The sequence below is a fragment of the Osmerus mordax genome, chromosome 8, assembly GCF_038355195.1.
Source record: "Osmerus mordax isolate fOsmMor3 chromosome 8, fOsmMor3.pri, whole genome shotgun sequence".
Taxonomy (NCBI): Eukaryota; Metazoa; Chordata; class Actinopteri; order Osmeriformes; family Osmeridae; genus Osmerus; species Osmerus mordax.
The window spans coordinates 5726513-5749721 of NC_090057.1; the positions used below are offsets into that span (position 1 = coordinate 5726513).

Below are 23209 nucleotides of genomic sequence, written 5' to 3' on the forward strand. Positions count from 1 at the left end.
TTTTCAGTCAAATAAATGTATCATCTGTTCCAGCCAAAGCAGCAAATTGAAGTTGAAGCCTGACTTGTTTTAATCAAAGCTTTGCTACTTTGCTGTGCAATTACACAAATAGTTATCTTATTGGCAGCGACGGCTCCGTGTGAGTGGTGATAGCTACAGTAAGGTTGAAAGGGAATACTGTAGTACGCTGCACTGGTGTAGAGGTGGTCTTAACGGCGTCTAAAGGCGTCCCCTGGTTAAGTAGACACTCTTGTGTAAAAAAAAATGGTAAGTGAAACTCTATTCTTACCAAACTCATCGAAGCTTTTTCACAGAGTAGCCTTCATAATAACTGAATGGAAGATACACTATTTTTTCAAATACACCCAATTGTATGATGTGATATCTGTAAGTTTTAATAGTCATTGTGAAAATTATTGTTAGAATTATTTTCTTGTTTGTCATATTTTTTTGTGACTGACCAAAGATAATTTAAGGCTGGCCAACGATCTCGACTTTGATCAATTTCTTTTTCTGATTAGTTACATTGTAAAGAAGAGCGGCAGAGGTGGCGCAATATATTATTTCTATCACTGAAGCTTTGGACAATGTAGTTTTCAAGAGAAACAAATTCAAGTACTCCTATTCTTCAGAAAACTACAATTCCCATCACGTTAGCTACAATTTTCTGGTTTGTTGTCTTCCTGTTCAAAGGCGGTCAGTTCAAGTTGCCATAGCAGAGAGAAGCTAGTTGAACATCTTCAGTTGTCACTTCTTGGTAAAGTGACCCGCAATAGGTTTTGATGTAGTAAATCCGTACTGGTAAGTGAAGCAGATGGCGCACATTAAGCATGTATTGTATTTTTGTCTTAAAGTGAATCCCTGAATTGTCTTTCCAATTAATTAACCACTCATCTTAGTACTACTAGAGATTGCAAGCCTGAACAAACTTGTTGCTAGTAACAGTGTTAGCTGGCTAGCTAGTGCTAGCAAACCTGTTGCTTGGAGTTCAGTTCGGTTTACTTGTGAACGTTAAGTAGCTGGCTTGTCGGATTAGCCTATTAGAGCTATCTATGTCCATTTGTTTGATAACTTGTTGGCTGGGGTGTGTTCTATACTGTAGTTAGCTAGATTTAATAGCAAAATAATAAACAAACCTCACACCATCGATTAGGTAGCTACAGAACTGAGCATCATAGCAACGTTATCAAACAAGGTCAGCTCTTACAGTAGTTTTCTTCGTTTTCTAGCTAGAGTACAGTAGTTAGCTTGTCTAACAAGCTTCACTGATAAAGTGAGAGTCAGATTGAATCCCGAAACAAATCAGATACTATTACTACGTGACACTAGAACCCAAAGTATATATAGTGCTAACCCAATCGTATGTATCATAGCGACGTTATCATCATAGCTACAACAAAGTCTGCTTTAAATGAGCTTTCGCGTGGGCCATGCCATGTAAACAAACGATAATCTGATTAAATCACAGCTTAGACTAATAACGAGACTTGTAAATCTAATCATTTTTTTCCGCTGACAAGGACTTCCCCGGTCCAAAACAATGGAATCATCCAGCGAATCGGACAGCTTTCAAAGGACGAGACGGGTTCGATCCCGGGGGAGAGAATCACGCCCGAGAGCCAGACGAGACAGAACCGAGACCGATGCAGTCATCTCCGAGAAAATCAACACATTGACAAGCACTTTACAGGTTCCCCTATCTTCATATCCATGTCTATAGCTGTCAAGCTGTTCCATCCCCCCCTAATAGCCATTTTATTTTTCAGGATACAAGTAGAAACTTGAACAAAGTTGATCGTATGCTGGGCGAGTACAGAGAACATACAGATGACCAGGCAGAAGCCATGGCAACGGTGGGTAGAATAAGTAAATGAGAACCCTGCAACCATACATACTGTAATGTCACCCCAGCTCACATTCTCACACTTTTGTTTATGAATTTATTTTATGAATCTCCTAGCTCTATTACTCAAAATGACACTTTCTGTCCCTCTCTCCCTCCCACTCCTTTCACTCTCTCTCTCCCTCCCACTTCTCTTGCACTCTTTTTTCCCTCTCTCCATCTCCTTCTCACTCCCTCTCACACTCTCTCCACCCCACCCCTCTCTCTTTCTCTTACACTCTCTCTGGTCCTCCTCACCATCTCTCTCCTCTCGGTCCAAGTTGAGGGAGGACCTGGAGGAGTCCATTCTGCAGCTCCAGAGCCAGAGGCAGAGAAGGCCCAGCCGAGCTCCCAGCGCCTCAGGGTCAACCCTGCACACCAGCGATCTGGAGGGGGGAAACTCCTCAGGTCAGGCCCTGGAATCAGTCCTAGATACCTGTACACCTCTACATCTGTTGGCCTGTAGTGCTTGTACTTCACTAGTTCAAGCTTTAATCTGGGCAAACAGGCCTGTAGACAGGGGGGGGGGGGTTGTGTAGTTCCAACAACCCCTCCCCTTCACTGCCAGAGGTCCAGAATTTAAGTCAAATGCATAATGAGGGGAAAATACTCCTTTGCAGAAGGCCAGCGTTTCTACCCGACCTCTCCCCTGAAGGATTATGGGAGCTCGGAGTCGGCCGGGGGCAGGAGGCGATCCCGGTCAGCCACGGTGCGCTTCTGTTCTCCCAGACTGGCCGGAGAGGATGTGAGTGTGCTCTCTCCTTCAGACGGTCTTAGCTAGGGGATGAATATATCTCATGTATTGTATGTATGTATACGTATACTCTATGTACTCTTTGTTCATGTATTATCTATCTAATAAATCCCTGGAGCCACAGTGCTCATGTAGGGGAGTGTAGATACACAACTATTCCTCTAGATGGTGCAGTGACTACATAACAGTGTGGCATTCAGACAAAGTTTGGAGTACTTGGTTAGTAGTAAAAAAATATAGTTCATATCCTTGTGTCCCCTGTGAATAATTGATTTTCTGATCGGGATTAACATTAAAATTCTAAATCCTTATTTTTCTCCCACATCCTCGCAGGCCTGTAAATTATAGCTCTGGGATTTTTTTAATATTGGGAGCAGGTCAATAATAACCAGACAATATTAGGTGTGAACCTCAGTAAACCTGTTGTCACGGCTCGGATACATTGAAGTCATGTATCTGCGTCCCCCTTCATGTCCAGATCCACACTCCCTGTGGTTAACAGCAAGGGCCCTTTACGTTCTCCCACAGCCCTCCTAGTCATGAGTGTGTGTGTGTGTCCTGTCTCCAGATCCACACTCTGCACCAGTCCCTCAGAGACCTGCGCAGCGACCAGATCCGTCTGGGCGGCGACCTGGACACAGAGGTCCTCAGGAGGACCAGGTAGAGAGCTCCGGGGCCTGGCAGCCTAGCCTTGCAGCCTAGCCTTGCAGTCTAGCCTGGCAGCCTAGCCTGGCAGCCTAGCCTGGCAGCCTAGCCTGGCAGCCGAGCCTGGCAGCCTAGCCTGGCAGCCTAGCCTGGCAGCCTAGCCTTGCAGCCTAGCCTGGCAGCCTAGCCTGGCAGCCGAGCCTGGCAGCCTAGCCTGGCAGCCTAGCCTGGCAGCCTAGCCTTGCAGCCTAGCCTTGCAGCCTAGCCTGGCAGCCGAGCCTTTGACCTGGTGTTGACGTTTGCTTTTCAGTGATGGTGCCTTAGAGCCAATCTCTGATGCTGAAGTATTATGAGTAGGAGATCGATTATAAAATCAAACACTTTAATAACAACTAAATATTTGTCTTTGGCAACGGCACTTTATTTGGTAGTTAATGCTAGTTACTCTGATGCTGATAGTTTACGAGCCCAATGGTTTCTCTTTGTCTTGTCTCATTTATTTGGTTTTTAAGGTCGGATGTTGACACCAGGCGAGCGTTGGAGAATCTGGCAGAGCATCTTACGGCTTCACAGAAGCAGGATCTGGTGAGCTGAGAAGATCGCATGCTTACATGTTATTCATTTACCACTTTATGGTACACTTTATCCAATCCATCAATAGTGCAAAAAGCCAAAATCATATTTCATGTGCTGAGTGCAAACATAACATCTCAACTACTAGGCACTGTTCTATATCATATACATTATACATGTTCACATTTGACACTTCCCTCATGATCATGAATACATATCTCCAGGTGAATACTTATCTCAGATGAACACTGTCTTTTTTAACACTGTTAACATTTCTCCTGTCTCCTGTGTACGTGCCTCCATCTCTCCCTCTCACCCGCCCATGTCCGCCTGTTTCTCTCTCTCTCCCCCTCTGTCTCACCCTCTATCCCTCGCTCCCTCTACCTCTCCCTCTACAGGTGTCGAGCCGAGTGGAGCAGCGACTGCAGGAGATGGAGAGAGAGATGCGTGCGGAGCGACCGAGCGCAGAGAGACGACCGGAGGCACGGGGGAGCACGTCTGAAGAACTGCAGGAGGTGACGCATCCCTCCCTCCCTCATTCCCATCCCTCCCTCCCTCATTCCCTTCCTTCCCTCCCTCATTCCCATCCCTCCCTCCCTCATTCCCATCCCTCCCTCCTTCTCACCCTCCCAAACAGCTCCTCCAGGTCTTCATGTAGGTTACCTCACTACAAATGACAAAGAGCTACCTCACCTAACCCACTGGTCCTCATCACCTGATCAGCACAGGCCTCTTCCACAAGGGGGCAGTCTTCAGCTGTGGTGGGCCCAACCACTGGCTCTCGCTCTCTCTCGCTCTCTCTCGCTCTCTCTCTCTCTCTCTCTCTTACACGCTCTCTCTCTCTCTCCTTAGCACAGAGAACAGGCTCAGATAAGAGAAGCTTCATTTGTATGTCTCTCCTCCTCAGTGCCCTAATGAGAAGCCAATGGGCCTCTGCTTATGGGAAATAATGTATTTGTTCCCAAATTAAGGAGTAAGTAAACAGGGGAATGAAACGAAGAGGAAGTAAATCAGTTTTGCTGTAAAAAGGGTAGGGGGTGGGGGAGGTGCTGGGAGGGGCGCTGGTATTAGTCTGCTGGCTCTGCTCATGGGAGGGAATGAGGATGATGACTCATTTGGGGTAGTGGAAGTTTCTCTCCCTCTCCCTCCCTCTCTCTGTCTCCCTCTTTCTCTGGCTGGCAGATGCAGTGATGAGTCTCTAAGCCTGTACAGAGTGAGTAGGAGGGTTTGTTTAGAGCTGGTACAAATCCACCATGAGGTCCTGGAAGGGGGGGGGGTGAGGAAAGGAGACTGTTCAGCATCACTCTCACCCCCAGCTCAGAGCCCTGATGGGATCAGAACGAGTGCTAAAGGAAGGCACTGACTGAGTGTGTGTCTGTGTCTGGTGCAGGCCCTGAGGAGGCGAGAGGCTCGGGTTATGGAGAGTGAGGAGGTGGTTAAGATCAGACTCCTCAGCTCAGAGGCTGACAAGACCAAGGTGAGCGGCTGGAACAGGACGCAAGAAGTGTGCGTGAGTCAGAAGAGTACAGTATACAAGACATGTCACCTGACATGCTATCTGACCCCCAGTTGGAGCAGGAGCTGGAGAGAGCCAGGAAGCAGCTGGACCAATCAGAGGGAGGCAGGAATACCCTACTACAACAGGTGTGTGTCTGTGTATCAGTGTGAGTGTCAGTGAGTGTGTGTGTTGGTCTGAGGTGTGTGTGTGTGTGTTATGCTTGAGTATGTGTTGTGCTCATGCTAGTGTGTGTGTCATGTTCCTGTGTTGTGTGTGTGTGTGTGTGGGTAACCCTCTGCCCCTGGTGCTGTGTGTCCAGGTGGAGGACTTGCGTGAGCAGCTTCTGAGGCTGGAGAAGGAGAGGCTGGAGCAGCAGAGGGGGGCGACCCAGCCCTCCACCCAGCCCAGAGGCCACCTGCCCAGGGACAGCAGGGCACGAGACCTGGGCCCAGGTACTGAGTTAGACAGTGAGCGGGTCTTGTCTGATGTGTGTGTGTGTGTTGTGTGACGTGTGTGTGTGTGACGTGTGTGTGTGCAGACGTGTTGGAGCTGGAGCGGGAGGTGCAGGCGCTGCGAGGGCAGCTCAGCAGAACGTCGGCCCTTAGAGAGCTGGAGGAGCTGAAGACGAGCCTGGAGCGCAAGGAGGGGGACAGACTTCTGCTCTGCACGCAGGTCGAGGTGTGTGTGTGTGTGCGTCTTGGTGTCAGTCTGTGTGAGTGTGTGTGTGTGTGTGTGTAGCTATGTGTGTGTCAGTGCGTGGGGGCAGTGTGCAAACGAGCGTCGTTTGGGTGTCTGTGAATGCGTCACGCTTGATGTGTGTGTGTGTGTGTTTGTGCTCAGGTAAGTAAGTGCGTGCGAGGCTTCCAAGGTGGAGACCAGGTTGTGAGCCTCAGGTGTTCGAGCCTCGTGTCACTTCCTCTTCCTGAATGTGTCAGCTCAGTTGAGGGCTGATCAGAGGCGTGCTACTCAAGATCTGTCACCTCTCAAGATAGTCCTCACACAACGCTGCAGAGCTGGGGGACCTGGGGTTCAAATAAAGACGTTGTTGCAGAAATGTTTATTAATGTCAGCGACGCCTCTCGCTTCTTTGAGTCTTGGAGTTTTCAATTCAGCGGGAAGTGAAATGCGTGGAAGTTCAAACTGGAGGCAAGACACAAAACGAGTGTTTGTGTTGGATCTGGCTCTGGAGGCAGCCTTTGATTCAACCCGGGTTGAAATGAGTTCTTAGTCACACAACAAAGGAGCAGCGGCAAAGTTGTGGGTTTGAAAGAGAGAGAGCGGGCCTTTGAGCACACCGCGTTGTGTTCTGAAAGTAGAGTCTCTTGTTCCCCCTTTATACCAGACATCCCCATCTGTCTTTGTGTGTGTCTCTCGTTCTTTTTCCGTCTCCATTTACCTCTCCCCCCCCCCCCCCAGGCTCTGTCCTCAGACCTGTCTCGTCGGGAGCACCAGCAGCTCTCCATGCTGCAGCAGCTGAAGGACATCCAGGCGCGCTCGGAGGCGTGCGCGGCCGAGAGGGCGCGGGCGGCCCAGCGGGCGGAGGAGGCCGAGGGCCAGCTGGAGGAGAGCGTCCGCAGCAGGGAGCAGCTGAGGGCCCGGGCGCAGGAGGCCGTCCGCCAGTGGAGGGCGCGGGCCCGGAGGCTGCAGGGGGAGCTGGAGGAGGCCCGGACGCAGGCCCGACTGGACGCTGACAAGGCCAAGCAGGTCAGAGAGCTGGGGCGGCCGGCCTTCGTCGTAGGACAGGGGGGGAGTGAGCAGAGTGGAGGGCCAGTGGAGCTCAGGGGGTAGAGAGGGTCACCCTCTAAGGTCCACACACACACCTGGTTAGAGAACACACTTGGTTCGTTATACCTCCAGACACTAACCAGAAGCAGGGCTTGCTGTTCCTGCGTCCCTGGCCTACTTTCGAGCATGACTCAGTCTTTCCTGAAGTTGAAAGTCACCTCGCACATGTGTGTAGTCACTCACCTCAGAAGTAATCACCTTCCTCCTTCACCTCCTCTTCATCCTCCTCATTGGCAGCAGCTGATAGTTCCCACCTGGCTCTGACTACGTGAGGCGAATTAATGCCAGCGCCGCTCACAAACCACATTGCTGAATTAAAGGCTCAATTAAATGATTAGAAGCTGAGCTCTAACAAAGCCTTGGTGTTCCGGTGGCTTCCACACAACAGCCTGCTTCACCTGAGGGGAGGAGAGCCAATCAGGCCTGAACAGGCTGGTCGTGTCCTTTATCTACAGCCAGGCTCTGTTTGTAGTTTCCATATCGGGCTCCCCTTCCCCCTCTGACCTACTCACCCTTCTCCCGTATCTCCGAGTCTCTGATCCGCCCTCTTTCTCCATCATCCTTTTTCTCCTCTCTGTTTTTCTCTTCTCTCCCGCCCTCTTCTGCCTGTCTTCTTCCTCTTACCTCTCTCCATCCATCCATCCCTCTCTCCTCCTTCCTCCTCCCAGGTGTGTGAGGAGAGGGAGGGCTCCCTGGCCCAGGTGAGGGCTGCGTCCCAGCAGGCGGAGGGGGTGAGGAGGGAGCTGGCCGAGGCCCTCTCCCGCCTGGCCCAGCGCGAGGAGGAGCTGCACCAGAAGGAGGTGCAGCTGTCGGAGACGCGAGGCCGCCGCCTGGGCCTGGAGCAGGAGCTGCTGGAGGCCAGGGAGGCCAGGGAGGAGGAGGCCCAGCGCCAGGCCCGCCTGCGCCAGGAGAACCAGAGGCTGGAGGAGGCGCTGGAGGCCCAGGCCCGGAGGAACCAGGGGGACCAGGAGGAGCTGCAGGCCGCCCTGACGGAGCTGCGAGCCAGCCGGGCTCAGCTGGCGTCCAGGCTGGCTGAGGAGGAGGCCTCCAGGAGGGAGCTCCAGAGAGCCAGCGCAGAGCTGCAGGTGAGCCTGAGCCAGGCCCGGGAGCAGAGCGCCTCGCTGGGGGGGCGTCTGGAGCAGGACAGGCAGGAGCACCAGAGGGAGCTGGCGGGGGTGAAGGCTGCGGCCCAGGAGGGCAGGAGCAGGCTGGAGCAGACTGAAGCGCAGCTCCTGGAGATGAAGGTACCACGCCGTCACACACGTGCACACAGGAAATGTGCACACACTCATTCACTGTTTACTCACATACTGGACACACACACACATGCGTACACACACATACTGTTTACAACCAGTCTGTGACCAGTATGTCATGATTCATCTAGACTGGAACTATGTTTTGACTTTCCCCATATACTGGGTGGGGATAGCTCAGTAGTGGTAGAGTATTTGAGCTGCTGGTGTTTTAGCCAGCCATGACAGCACCCACTTATTGTATCCCCTGTAGTGAGGACTCACCAGTCCAGAACCTTCTATCCCTCCCTGCCTGCCTGCCTGCCTCTGCAGGCTTGGCTCCACTAGTATATATTCAGCTGCTAATTTCAGCATTTCTCCTTTCTTAAGTGTCTCATCAGTTTATCCGTTGATTGGAGACTGGCCGTCAGTGTCCAGTGTGATGGGAGGCTGGCTGTGCTCTGCTCTCTTCGCTCGCTCCCTCCCTCCCTCTGTTGCATCCTTTGTCTGGCAGACAGGATGGAGCTCGTAGACATGCCCCAGTCTTGTCGCTGGCCATTAGCTCACCCTGATGTTCCTATCATCTGGCATCACTCACTCTAATGGTATCATCGCAAAGAGCTGATGAGGAAAGGGTCTGGGACGAGGGCCTGGGGATATGGGCTTGAGTAGCTACCCGCCCAATCTGTTTGAACTGTGCCCCTTTTAAACATGATGAGCTCTCTGTCTCTCTCTGTGTGTGTGTGGGTGTGTCTGAGCTCTCTGGTCTCTCTCTCCCTGTATCTCTCCAAATCCCTCTTTCACTCTTTCTCATTTACATTTAGTCATTTATCAGACGCTCTTATCCAGAGCGACTTACAGTAAGTACAGGGACATTCCCCCCGAGGAAAGTAGTGTGAAGTGCCTTGCCCAAGGACACAACGTCATTTGGCACGGCCGGGAATCGGCTGTGCCAAATGACGGCTGTGCCTTTCTCTCTCCTCTTTCTCTCTCCTCTCCTCTTTCTCTCCTCTGTCTGTCCATGCCTTGTCCTTTCCCTCTCTGTCTCTCTGCTCTCATCCCCCCCCCCTTCTCTCTCTCTCCGCCCCCTCACCTGTCTGTGTCCCCCCCCCTCTCTCAGGCGGGTGCAGGGGCGTCTCAGGAGCTGCAGAGGGCGCTGTGTGTGAAGCTAGACAGGATGAAGGCCGAGTGTGACAAGCTGACCCAGCAGCTGGCCAGCTCCGAGGAAGCCAACCGCATCCTCCACAGGAAATACCAGCAGCTCAAACAGGAAGTGGATGAAAAAGTGAGTCACTTAACGACGTCGATGAACTCCTCCTGACAGGTGTGGCATGTGCTGGTCCCTACGCGGGCTGTGCATTACAGAGTTTACAGAGCTAACCCCTCGCTCATCACAGCTGTCTGACAGCAGGATGGATGGACGGTAGGCTCGTTACTATGGTAGCACCCCTGCTGTACTGCTGCTGGGTAATGGCCAGGTAATGATGTCTGATATGACACGTCCTCTGGTCCTGGCTGGATGGACACCCGCCGGCCTGACAGCCAGGAGAGATGACTCTCTGAGGCAGGCGAGAGATCACACTGGAGCTGGTTATCTGGGACTGGATGAACCTGCTGTTATAGGATCTGCCTGCCTGCCTGCCTGCCTGCCTGCCTGCCTGTCTGTCTGTCTGCCTGTCTCTGTCTGCCTTTCTGCCTGCCTGTCTGTCTGTCTGCCTGTCTACGTTTGTCTGTCCTTCTCTTGTTCCTTTTCTGATATTCTGCCACTGCCCCCCGTGTCTCCTCTATGCTCCCCCTGTCTCCTCTGTGCCCCAGGTGCGATGGTCTGCCTCGGAGGCGGAGCGTCGACGTGTGTCGGAGGAGGCGAGGGCGGGGCTGGAGGAGGCGAGGGCGGGGCTGGAGGAGAGGCTGCGTGGCGTGCTGGCAGAGCAGGAGTCGGTCCTCAGCACAGCAGGGGGCGAGGTAGATGCTGCCTGCAGAGCCCTGGGCAAGGACACCCCAGACAGACTACAGGTACACACACACACACTTGTACACACACACACACACACACCTGCACACGCACAGTCTGCGCAGGTTAGCCAGCCAGCAGCCTAGTGATTCAAGCCAGCCTAGTGAGGCTAGCATGCTCAGGTGTAATCAGCCCTGGAGGGAAGTCAGACTGGCTGTGACTGGCCTAATGAGAGATCAGTATGAGTCGGAGGAACTCTACTCTTCACCTCTCACTTCCCCTCTCAGAGAGGAGAGAAAGTGCTGCAGACTCACACACACACAGGGTACACATACACGCTGCATCTTAACACGGCTCTCTGTGTGTGTGTGTGTGTGTGTGTGTGTGTGTTTGTGTGGGTGTGTGCTTGGCTCCTTGGTTGGGACTGTCAACAGCTTCCTACTCTGTCTCTAAGGCTGCTGTTGTCACACACCTGTTTATCTTCCAGCAGGTTTTAGGGAGTCGCCCCCGACTCCCAAAAAATAGCATTATTCCATTATTCACAGTCACAGTTCTAATCATAAACGCACACACATACACACTTGCATAACAAGAGACACGAAGACACGCACGCACACACTTCCTAACACACAGACCCAAACACGCACACACACACACCGAGCCTCCCACCCTGTGTCAGCAGTGTAGAGTGTCACACTGTGTTGGTGCTGACAGCAGAGAACCTAGTCTGGGGGGGAGGCTCTCTTTAATGTGACAGAGATATCTCCTCGCTCTCTCTGTCTCTCTCTCTGTCTCTCTCTCTCTCCCCCTCTCTCTCTCAAAGCGCTTGTTTGTGTGAAGTCGCTGTAAATCGGGCATTTTGTAACTCCCTCATACCAGTTTAGGGAGCTGGGAGGCGTGTGATTTCTGGGGAGTTTTGACGTTTTTGTCAGCAAAGTGTTCGTTCTCACCGTGGCTGCATCTTTGCTATGGGAAGGTGTTAACAGGCCCTCCCTTCATAAGAACGTGCTTCTACCTTGTTCCCAGATCTTACCGAGCAGCCCTGGACTCCTCAGAGACCCCCACCGCTGGCTGGCTGACACCAAGGTAGTGTACTCTGTGTGTGTGTGTGTCCTTAACAATGGATGTGACCCCCGTGCGTGCACCTGTGTAACTTCACCTGTGTGTGGTTGTGTGTGGTTGTGTGTGTGTGTGGGGGGGGTTGTGTGTGTGTTTGTGTGTGTGTGTGTGGTTGTGTGTGTGTGTGGGGGTGTGTGTGTGTGTGGGTGTGTGTGTGTGTGTGTGTGGTTGTGTGTGTGTGTGGGGGTGTGTGTGTGTGTGTGTGTGTGGTTGTGTGTGTGTGGTTGTGTGTGTGTGTGGGGGTGTGTGTGTGTGTGGGTGTGTGTGTGTGTGTGTGGTTGTGTGTGTGTGTGGGGGTGTGTGTGTGTGTGGTTGTGTGTGTGTGTGGGGGTGTGTGTGTGTGTGGGTGTGTGTGTGTGTGTGTGGTTGTGTGTGTGTGTGGTTGTGTGTGTGTGTGTGGTTGTGTGTGTGTGTGGGGGGGGTTGTGTGTGTGTGTGTGTGTGTGGTTGTGTGTGTGTGTGTGGGTGTGTGTGTGTGTGGGTGTGTGTGTGTGTGTGTGGTTGTGTGTGTGTGTGTGGGTGTGTGTGTGTGTGTGGGTGTGTGTGTGTGTGTGTGTGGTTGTGTGTGGTTGTGTGTGTGTGTGTGTGTGGTTGTGTGTGGTTGTGTGTGGTTGTGTGTGTGTGTGTGTGGTTGTGTGTGGTTGTGTGTGTGTGTGTGTGTGGTTGTGTGTGTGTGTCAGGCGAAGCTGCGCTGGCTGTGTGGGGAGGTGTGTGAGCGCGGGGCAGCAGAGAGGAGGATGAGGAGACAGATCCAGACCAGAGACTCTGACCACCTCACCCTGCTGCAGCGCCTGGAGATGCAGGAGAGCAAGCTGCTGTCCCTGCAGTCCGAGAAGACCGGTACACACACACACACACACACACACAGAAGCTGCTAGTCTCATTAAACACAGAGGAGACAGGCACCTGGACCTCACATGGGTTATATGTGTGTAAATATATATACGTACAATATATATGCTTGCACTTTCCAACCTTCTGGAAGTTTCCTCTCCACCAGTGGAGGCTGCGTGTGCATCCGTCTTGTTTACATGTATGTTGTAATGAGGATGAGGAGGGGAGTATGGACCAGACTGATTTATGTTGGATCACAAAGTACCTTGTTATTTTACAGGTCAACAGTCCAGTTGGTTGCTAGCTAATTGGATCGTGTGTGTGTACGCTGTGTGTATGTGTGTTTGAAAGCTGTGTGTGTGTGTGTGTTTGAAAGCTGTGTGTGTGTTTGCAAGCTGTGTGTGTGTGTGTCGTTGCAAGCTGTGTGTGTGCAGCCCTCTTATCTCCTGGCCGTCCGTGCCTGGTGAAGGACAGCCCATCTCCCTGTGTTGAATATCCACATAATGACTCTTAACGAGGTGGACGAGGCTAGGTAGGGTTCAGCAGGATTCACACAAACAATCCTAAGAGAGCTTAGAGTCTAATTGAAGTTGCATATTCAGAGACATAAAAACTGAGGCAGACAGAGAAATAGAGAGAATCAGCTTTGTGTTCAGAGCGGAGTTTAGAAACTTGCCCCAGGCTGGAGGTGAGCCCTGATGGGTGTGAGACCATGCCTCGTTATCTCCGCCCTTTGACGGGGACAGATGGTGTCAGGAGGTGGTTGGCACCCTCTGCCACCAGGGGGAGCTCCAGCACACTTCCCCCGGCCTTCAGAGCGGCGCTAGAGCGCTGAGCCGAGGCCTGTGAGCTGTGATCACGAGAGTGGCAGCTGTTTGAGTATTCCTGAGGTGGTGTGTCTTGGCTGAAGGGTGTTGGGGTCGGGGGGGATGAGGGAGTTCCCCCTTATCCCTCCGACCCCCAACCCCCCCAACCCACTCAGACAAGACAGGAGGGAGGTAGAGAAGCAGTCCTCCACTGGTGATGGAATATTAAATGTGGGGAGCACAAGAGAGCACAAGGCTGTGCTATTTTGCTACCTCCCCTCCCCCTCCACACCTCTCCACCCCCCCCCCCCACACACACACACCTCTCCACCCCCCCCCACACACACACACCTCTCCACCTCCCCCCCCACCACACACACCTCTCCCCACCTCTCCACCTCCCTTCCCCTCCAGATATATACATCCGTCACCTCCTCTCTCCCCCTCTCTCCCTACCCACTTCCCCCCCTCTCCTACGCCTCCGCTCCTCCCCAGCTCTGTGGGAGGGAGCAGGAGGGACCCGGGGTCTCAGTGTGGGTGCACAGGTCTGGGCCAGCGCTCAGCTGGGCGGGGCTGAGGGCAGTGTGGGGGATGATGGCTGGAACACTGTTACGGCCAGGTGGTCTCAGATTGGTTTCATGAGTGATGGTGTGTTTGCTGTAGGTTTGTGCTCAGACGCACCACACACACTCGCGCGCGCTCAGACACACACCCAGAAACACACACATAAACTCATCATACACAGCAAGCAGTGCAGGTCTCAGCTCTCACTGGTGTTGTCTCATCACAGAGCTCCTGGAGAAGAACCTCAGGAGGGAGGAGGAGATGAGGAGTCTACAGGTAGGCACATCAACACACCCAAATACCCCTCTGCTGTGTGTGAGGGGGTGTATAACTGAGTGTGTGTGTGTGTGTGTATAACTGAGTGTGTGTGTGTGTGTATAACTGAGTATGTGTGTGGGGGGGTGTGTGTGTATAACTGAGTGTGTGTGGGGGTGTGTGTGTGTATAACTGAGTGTGTGGGGGGTGTGTGTGTGTGTATAACTGAGTGTGTGTGGGGGTGTGTGTGTATAACTGAGTGTGTGGGGGGTGTGGTAGACTCGCAGCGCTCTCATCCCTCTTAATTAAAACGTCGTCTGGTCTGAGGGGGCTGATTCATTACAGACAAACGCTGGCAGGTGCAGACGCACTGTCACAGATGGGCCCCGCTTCGTCCATGTACACACACACACACATTTATACATACACACATTTATACACACACACACACACTCCACAGCCACCACCATCAGGAAGGGGAGTTATGGAGAAGAGAAATGGAGAACAATCTAGCAGGTGTGTGTTGGAGTGGCATATAAAAAGCACAGCCTCATTTACACATTGTTAGACCGAACAGTGCTTTAGAGGGGGATGAGAGAGGGGGGGATGAGAGAGAGGGGGATGAGAGGAAGTGGGATGAGGGGAATGAGAGAGGGAGATGAAAGAGGGGAATGAGAGAGGGAGATGAGAGAGTGGGATTAGAGAGAGAGGGGGATGAGAGCGAGTGGGATGAGAGGGGGATGAGAGAGGGGGATGAAAGTGTTGTGTTTAGACGGCTCTCATCTCCTGCTCTGTCTCAGTATTTCACTCCCTCTCAGTCTCGCTCGCTGACTGACTGACGGGCTGACTGAACGTATAGTAAGTCAGGTGGCTGAGCGGTGAGGGAATCGGGCTAGTAATCCGAAGGTTGCCAGTTCGATTCCCGGTCAAGCCCACTGACGTTGTGTCCTTGGGCAAGGCACTTCACCCTACTTGCCTCGGGGGGAATGTCCCTGTACTTACTGTAAGTCGCTCTGGATAAGAGCGTCTGCTAAATAACTAAATGTAAATGTAAAATGTAACTGCTGCTTGTGTATCCCCAGGAGCGCGTGTTGGAGCTGGAGAAGGTAAGTGGATCTGTTGGCTCAGCCACCGTAGTGAGGAAGATCTAATATCACGTCTGATATCACCCTGGCGTGCTGGGATACGAGAGGGGCCCATGGTTGGTTATAAGGTCACCAGCTATTTCACAAGTCAGACGTTGATGGTTTGTAGTAATGAATCTAGTCCTTCCTGGAGCACTGCACGACACGTTTCATATAAACCCACGAAGCGTATTAATGAAGGGGAGATAGTGAGTGATTGCTTCTGTTGAAGCACTGGCCATCATTTAATCATCATCGAGTCAGCTCATCGAATCATGTTCCGTCTAAGGATGGTCGCTCACCAGGGCCTAACTCAACACCCGAGCGGGGAAAACGCCAGTCGCCCTGGCTCCCATCCTCATCCACCCCCCCCCCCCCCCTCGTGTCACCTCCCCCCACTCTGAGGCTGGTGTGTGTGCGTGCGTGTGTGACTCCCAGTAACCTTTTAGCACGTCATCTCTGGAACATCCCGCGGTCACCCCAGCATCACCAGTTCAAGCTCACGCTCATCACCACTTTTCCCTGCTGCCGCACTGCTGAAGCCGGCTAGCTAACATAGGCCTATAAAGTTTTTATACTTCACTTGTTGCTTCTTTTGGATAGGTTCTAATCACTTATACTGACTACACTGATGGGAACACTCAAGCAAATCACACATGAGTGATTGTACAGTTTGAAGCATTAATAATGGTTAATAGCTCAGCCTCCCCTCCTGTAGTGAGTCAGTCAGGGTGAAACAGCTGGCCTCTGGTCAGTTCTACAGCCCTCTGATTGGAGCTCTTTGTTTCTTGAAGGAACTATGCAGGAACAGTACATTCTGGTGTATAGAGCTCTAAACTCTCACTTCCTTAAAGACTTCACTTACCTACAGTATAGTGATTGACACAAATTGCAGTATTCGAAGAAAGGAGAATTTGTGTGTGTAGGTGCTAGTATCTGCGTGTAAGAGTGTGAGTGTGTGGAGGAGAGTGTGTGTGTGTGTGTCTAACATCTGGAGCTGTTCTCCTCCAGAGCACCAGAGTGGCTTTGAATCACCTGGAGTCTGTCCCGGAGAAACTGTGTCTGATGGACAACATCAGAGACCTGGAGGTAAGAGAGCAGAGCTCCTCCATGGTGTGTCGGTAACATTCTCCCTTTTGTGTCAGTTAATGTCTGCAACGCACCTTCTCCCAGGAATCCCATCACCAGAAGCAGGTGGTGGATGAGTGCTATGTGAAGTACAAGGACATCGTTGGAGACCTTCAACACCAGCTGGACGAATCAAAACGCAAGATCCGGGAGTATAGGGTACACCCCCCCCCCCCCCCCCCAGCACCATTTCACACTCACCCAATCAAGGCTTTAGTGAACTGAGGGGCGCGATTAGTGGGCGCTGTGAAATGTATTTTATGCAGGCGTGACACGCGTTGTTTATAATAATAATAATAATAAGACTTTATTTATATAGCACATTTCATACAAGAATTGCAGCTCAAGGTGCCTTACATAAAATCAATAAAAACAATAATACAAGTAATGAAACTAATAAAACCCTTCTGAACACAGGCCGCAGTCTTTGCGGTAATCCAAAACACACAAACTTACAAAGCAACCCTCGCTCTTTATTTCGGGGGGGGGGGGGGGAAGGGTGGGGATGAAGGGAGACAATCTGTCTCAAACACAGTATTCATCTCTGGGTGGTCCGGGGCCCACAGAAGCATCTCAACGTTGTTGACGGTTGATTGACACCCAGAGTCCCCAGCCCTTCCGCCTCTGTAAATAAGAGTCCCTTTTTAACAGGCATCCATCTCGCACATCGCTGAGGAGGGTTTCCAATTGACTCCTGCATCGAGTGCTTAGCAGTGATTGCATTAGCCTAATGGCAGCCACCCACCCTAGGGTTTATTTAGAGGAAGTGAAAGGAAGTCTTTAGAAAGTCTGATTGCTGGCAGGAGCAGCAGTGTGTTTCACCACAGTAGCCCTGGCCCTCAACACGCAGTTCCCTTAAAGAACCTTTCAGAACATCCACTCTCAAGTCCCCTCCTGGAGGGTGGACAGATGTTGTTTGCTGTTGTGTTGTAAGACTGTGTGGTGTGTACGTGTTGTGTGACTGTGTGCGTGTGGTGTGTATGTGTTGTGTGTGCGTGGGACTGCGTGAGTGTGTTGTGATGTCGGTCGTTTGCGACGCTGATCTACATCTTTGTCGTCTTCCCTTCAGGATGAGAAAATGGACGCCACTTCTCGCAGCATCCGATTGGCTGCCATGTCGTCGACCATACGAGGCCCCACCCACTTCTTCCATAGCTCCCTGCGCCAGGACACTTCCTGTGAGTCAGGTTCACATTTCCCCTGAACTGTACGTTGCTGTGGTTAAAGGCGTTTGTTATGTACGTGTATTACTATTTATTATTATTGGTAAAACCCTGTTCTTCACACCAAACTCACATACCACACACACACACCACTCACAACAAACTCACACACACACGTTGTTTTTCTGTGGCGCCCCTCAGCCCCTCCCCTCCTCCTGTCATCAGAACTGACCGGCAGCCTCCCTCCAGAGCACTGCACCCCCGTCAACGGCCTGTCGGACTCCGTCAGCACCTAGACCCAGCGTGCCCTCGCTAAACTCTCACACACGGTGCTCAACACAAACACCTCTGGAAACGGTGCGGACAGCCAAGAAGTCAACCCAGCGTGAGGGCAAACGTTCCCTCCACGCTCCTCAACACATGGTGCTCCAGTCAGTCCATTACTCACCTGCTCAGCCTGTGCTCACCTGCTCTGAACCTGGCAGCTACTCTGCACCCAGGGGCCTGGAGAGAAGACCCAGCAGTCTTTGGTGACTACCTCAACAAGGCTGCAGCCAGGGGAACAGGCGATGCTGCGTGCTGCTCTGCAGAACAAGGTAACCTTGGGAGGGTTTACGTGCTGTAAGGCCTGGGGGGGGCTCGACGACGGCTGCTGAAGTTTTTGTGTGAACGTTTATGCGTGTGTTTATCAGAATGTGCAAAATAAGAATGTCTGTGTGGCCTGGAGTGTACGGAGCACTGGAATGAAAGCCAAAATGCCCCTACAGCATTTGGAAATCTAAATTCGATGTAATCTTTAATTGTTTTTTTATCGCTCACCATTTCAGTTCCTAACAAAGAGCACGGTTTGAAGTCTCCTGTTTACCTCTTTATTGGTCGTTTGTACAGTATCATGCCAACATTTTATGTTATCTAAAGCAATTAACAGTGACTGTTTATATATTTGTTTTTAGCAATACTGTGGTGCTTTTTTAACTTTGTACATGCATTTACGCTATTTTGCTCAACAAATAATGACAAATAATTGTCTTTCTAGCCAAACGCTTTTACCACAGCTGTAACATTTGTTTTTGTTTTTTCTACTGTCGGGAATAATCGTCCCTCGTCCTTTAAATTCCGTATGCAGTGTTTTTTTAAAGAATCGCCAACAAGCACTAAAGATGTATATTTTCTATTGACATTTAGAAAGAATATATGTGATAATAAAAACCTCTGTGACATGGTTTGTTTCTCTTTACTTCAGTCTCATTCATGTCGAGGTGTTGGTTTGTCTGCTGGTGTTGCCCTCGTCCATGCAGAGCCTCACATTCCAGAGGCCCCCCCTCAGTTCAGCCTCACTTATTCCAGAGGCCCCCCTCGGTTCAGCCTCACTTATTCCAGAGGCCCCCCTCAGTTCAGCCTCACTTATTCCAGAGGCCCCCCTCGTTTCAGCCTCACTTATTCCCGAGGCCCCCCTCGGTTCAGCGTCACTTATTCCAGAGGCCCCCCTCGGTTCAGCCTCACTTATTCCAGAGGCCCCCCTCAGTTCAGCCTCACTTACTCCCGAGCCCCCCCTCGGTTTAGCCTCACTTATTCCAGAGGCCCCCCTCAGTTCAGCCTCACTTATTCCAGAGGTCCCCCTCGGTTCAGCCGCACTTATTCCAGAGGCCCCCCTCGGTTCAGCCTCACTTATTCCAGAGGCCCCCCTCGGTTCAGCCTCACTTATTCCAGAGGCCCCCCTCGGTTCAGCCTCACTTATTCCAGAGGCCCCCCTCGGTTCAGCCTCACTTATTCCAGAGGCCCCCCTCGGTTCAGCCTCACTTATTCCAGAGGCCCCCCTCGGTTCAGCCTCACTTTAAAGTTGCAACTTCAAACACACAGCCCTCCCAGCACAGCACCCTGAGCAAACGAGTCAACTGCAGCATCCCGAACACTAACCCGTTTTTAAAATAACGTTTGGTTCTGTGATCCCTGCGTGGCTGTGCTGACCCCCTGAGGGCCCACTTTGGTCTCCAACACATTCTCACCAGAGCCAGTGAGAAGCGTCCCCTGCAGGAGACTCTTCTGCAGGCTGGCCTTCTTGGCCTGTCACAACTCCACCTCACAGCATGACGGGGCAGGAAGTATGGACACATCTGTGAAGGCCTCTGCGACATTGCTTGTAAAAAGGACTGGACAAACACAGATGAGTTATTGAACCATATCCAGGCGTACTAATATCTTGATCTTGGCCAAACCAAAGCCAAAAGGCTTTCAGAATCTCTCTGATTATAGCCTGCTCTAAGTGCTTAACAGCTGCTTGGCAGTCCAGTAGAGGACAAGTGGAGCTAGATTCCAGGGGAGAGCCGTCCCATTTACACTGCCTGCTTATTCAAGCTGTTTCATTCAAATATTTGTTTCTGTGAGCGATGGATGATGAATAAAATCAAGAATTTTAAGGTTTTGTTTGGATTTCCGTTGTCAAAAAACACCCAACGGTAATCTTAATTTGCATATGTATGAGAAAGAAAAACATATATTTTGTACGTTTTACCAAAATTAGGTAGACATGGATTACATTCAAAGATATTCAAAGGAGGTCAGTCATATTCAAATCAATTCCGGATGAATTATTGAATGTTTTCTCTCTCGATAAAATCAGAGAGGCGGGTAAATCAGGTCATTGAAGCTGTGTTGTTGCGTCTTGATTGTTACACAGGAGACCTCAAAACTGGCAGCAAGTGACTGACAGTAAACACACACACATTCTCCAGTCTCAGTTATATTGGACTCCACAATGACTAGCTTCATCTTGTCAAACCAGGTCATTTGTGAATAGAGGGTACCTACAGTGTTTCTAAAGCATCTCGCTGTGATGAAGTGTGCAGCAGTGAGCGTTTGTGCAGGAAATCTGTCGGCATGACTGTCAGTCTCTTTCTATTTGTGTTTGTGCCTTTCTGCCTGTCTGTCTACCCGTCTGCCCACTTTCCTGTCTACATGTCTGTCTACCTGTCTGCATGTCTGTCTGCCTGCATGTCTGTCTGTCTGCATGTCTGTCTGCCTGCCTGCCTGCATTTCTGTCTATCTGCCTGCATGTCTGTCTGTCTGCCTGCATGTCTGTCTGTCCTCCTGTGGTTGGGATGTGCCGGGAGCCGCTGTGCTTGTTGCTTCGTTGGGATTGTTATTGGATACAATCTCACAGTCGAGCTCAGCCAGGAACAGATCCTTCCCCAGTCACAACACATATGGACACCACACGAACACACCACACACATTAACACACCGCCCCCACACACACACACTAACCAACCACACACTAACACACTCAGAGATTCTTACCTCACCCCTGTCAATACCCTTGGCTGCAGAGCTCCACTGAACCCCAATTTAAGGTTGTTCTCAGTCTCTGCCAAACACTCCAGAGCACCCCTCTAGACCTTTACCCATCTGGGCTCTGCCCATGTGGATCTTATAGTCTTCATTTAATGGAAACAGATAACCCTCTTAGTCATATTCTGTGTGTTTGGAGGTATTCTAATGTTTTATTGCCGACGGGTAAAGCCACACGTCAATAGATAGTTTTCTGGATAGACTCTAATTGCTCCTATTTTGAGACAGAAGTAATCCGGGAGATTTGTTTGGGGATGCAAACAAAGCCATTCTCCCAAGCTCAGCATACAAATCTTCTACCGGAGCCTGCCTCCCACGTAGTCTCTAGGTGGCACTGTCCGTCCAGCACGCTCCCCCCAGCCTGCAGTGTTTACCGCTGAGCGGAGACGAGCTGCTCGCTTTTGTTAGTGGAACCAAAGATTTAGATTCCAGATTTACTGCGTTCATATCTCTCCAGTTAATTAGGTCTGAAGAGCAAACTAAAAGATGGAGCTACGTGCAGATCATACCCCATAAACTCGAGGAGCTGAATAATAAGAGCACGTACAGACACACGTGCACACACGTATGCAAAAGCGCCCACACACACATCACACACGCACAGCCTCTTGCCCTTTATCTTCCTGGCGTTAAGGTCGAATCCACTCATATTGGACTTGTCAGGTTTGATCACCATCTTGCTCAGTGCAGGTTTTTGTCGGACTCCAGGGAGACAGCTGAAAGCCAACAATCCCACAGAGTTTAATGGTACTTTGTTCTCGAAACAGTTAGATAACCGCTGAGAACATTTTTGAAATATAGGCTATAGGCTATAATGCACGGTGGAGCGTTGAGCGTGGTTCTCGCTGTAAAAAAATTGCCAGAGATGGTAAAAGTACACACATCCTTCACTCAAGTAGATACTCATGTTTAAAAATACTTATTACACTGTTATTACATATGCTGATGCGCGTGAGGCTGTGATTGGATGATGACAGGTGTCGGTGATCATTCTCAAGTGTCTCATCCTTAAGGTTAGAAATTCTTCTTGTTGCCTTCTGCCTTGCTCCATGGTAGCTGGCACGCAATTACAATAACTAATATTGATCATGCCACCAAATACAGATTAAACTAAAGTAACAAGCCTAGTTTGAAAATGTAATTAAGGAGTTAAAGTACAAAGTTGTCATAAAAATGAATAGTGAAGTGAAAAAAAGTGGTACTGATACCATGAAAAATATACAGCAACGAAGTAGCCTACTTCCTTACTTCTCAACGCTGCAAGGGTGTAACAACAGTGTGATCACACTGGAATAACAGTGTAACAGCAACATAATAAGTGTAACAACAGTGTAATAACAACATACCAGTGTAACAGAGATGGGAAATCACAAACTTACATAGATTGAACCTAAAGCAACAAGCCTGGTTTAAAAATGTAACAAGTAGAAAGAACAGATAGTTGTGTATAAAATATAAGGAGTGAAAGTAAAAAGTTGTCAGAAAAATAAATAGTGAAGTAAAGTACTGATACCAGAAAAAGTACATTTCACATTCACATTTAGTCATTTAGCAGACGCTCTTATCCAGAGCGACTTACAGTAAGTACAGGGACATTCCCCGAGGCAAGTAGGGTGAAGTGCCTTGCCCAAGGACACAACGTCATTTGGCAGAGCCGGGGATCGAACCAGCAACCTTCTGATTACTAGTCCGTTTCCCTAACCACTCAGCCACCTGACTCCTAAGTACAGTAACAAAGTATTTGTACATTGTTACTTTCCATCTCTGCAAATAGCCTATTTACAAATCTGCCAAAATTTCAACTTCTCACCCATACATCGACGCAGAGTGCAGTCAGTTTATTCAGTCAAACAACTCCATGAGGCAAACCCATCAGCATACATAAATAGTTTTTCTGTGATTAAGATACAAATTATCCAACCTGGGTTGGCTAAATGGATGTAATCCATTTCTGCCAATTTCACTGAAGTGAAAAGTCATCTGCAATCAGTCACAATTGTCGACCACCTAAAATGCAGGACGACATGACCCAAATCTGAACATCCGCGACCTCTGACCCAGCACCCTCCGTCAGCCCGGTACATCCAACCGGTTTGGAGCGCTCTAACATAGAACAGAGATTAGAATATATTGGCCAACTATCGAATATTGAATGTCTATTGATTAGAATAGATACTGGGTACTTGACCTAAAAGATCCATCTGTCCCACTGAGGAGACAACGGGAAGACATGGGCTGCATCAGGCTTATAACTGACCTGGTTTGCTTTTGGGCATGAAACTACAGATCTTTGAGCTTACCCCCCTCTCTATAGGTCAGAGGTATGCAGTCTTTATGAACCGTAGCCAGTTGAAAGTTAATATCTTTAAAACCAAAACTAAGCTTCTAGGGAAGTAACAGATTTATAGATTTCTTTGTTTGTGCTGATATACGTTTGTCTGTGCTGGTGTACGTTTGTCTGTGCTGGTACACGTTTGTCTGTGCTGGTGTACGTTTGTCTGTGCTGGTATACGTTTGTATAAGACTGCGGTTTGGGAGAACTACTG

General features: G+C 50.4%; 1 protein-coding gene across 2 annotated transcripts; it reads left to right on the forward strand.

The window, feature by feature from the left end:
- Nucleotides 1-729: 729 nt before the first annotated feature.
- On the forward strand, nt 730-18535 carry LOC136947709 (centrosomal protein of 128 kDa). Of its 2 annotated transcripts, XM_067241855.1 has the most exons (24): nt 730-801; nt 1521-1690; nt 1767-1853; nt 2164-2290; nt 2503-2627; nt 3205-3296; nt 3794-3866; nt 4253-4369; nt 5245-5331; nt 5424-5498; nt 5672-5804; nt 5891-6030; nt 6769-7056; nt 7806-8381; nt 9493-9657; nt 10188-10385; nt 11350-11409; nt 12122-12281; nt 13872-13921; nt 14983-15006; nt 16036-16113; nt 16198-16311; nt 17222-17330; nt 17517-18535. In XM_067241855.1, exons 2-24 carry the CDS (start codon nt 1541-1543, stop codon nt 17609-17611), a joined length of 3123 nt encoding a protein of 1040 aa, XP_067097956.1. In that variant the 5' UTR covers nt 730-801; nt 1521-1540; the 3' UTR covers nt 17612-18535. The 2 variants fall into 2 exon arrangements, 1 of the variants encoding a protein (XP_067097956.1); XR_010877025.1 differs by lacking the exons at nt 13872-13921; nt 14983-15006; nt 17517-18535.
- The last annotated feature ends 4674 nt before the right edge of the window (nt 18536-23209 follow it).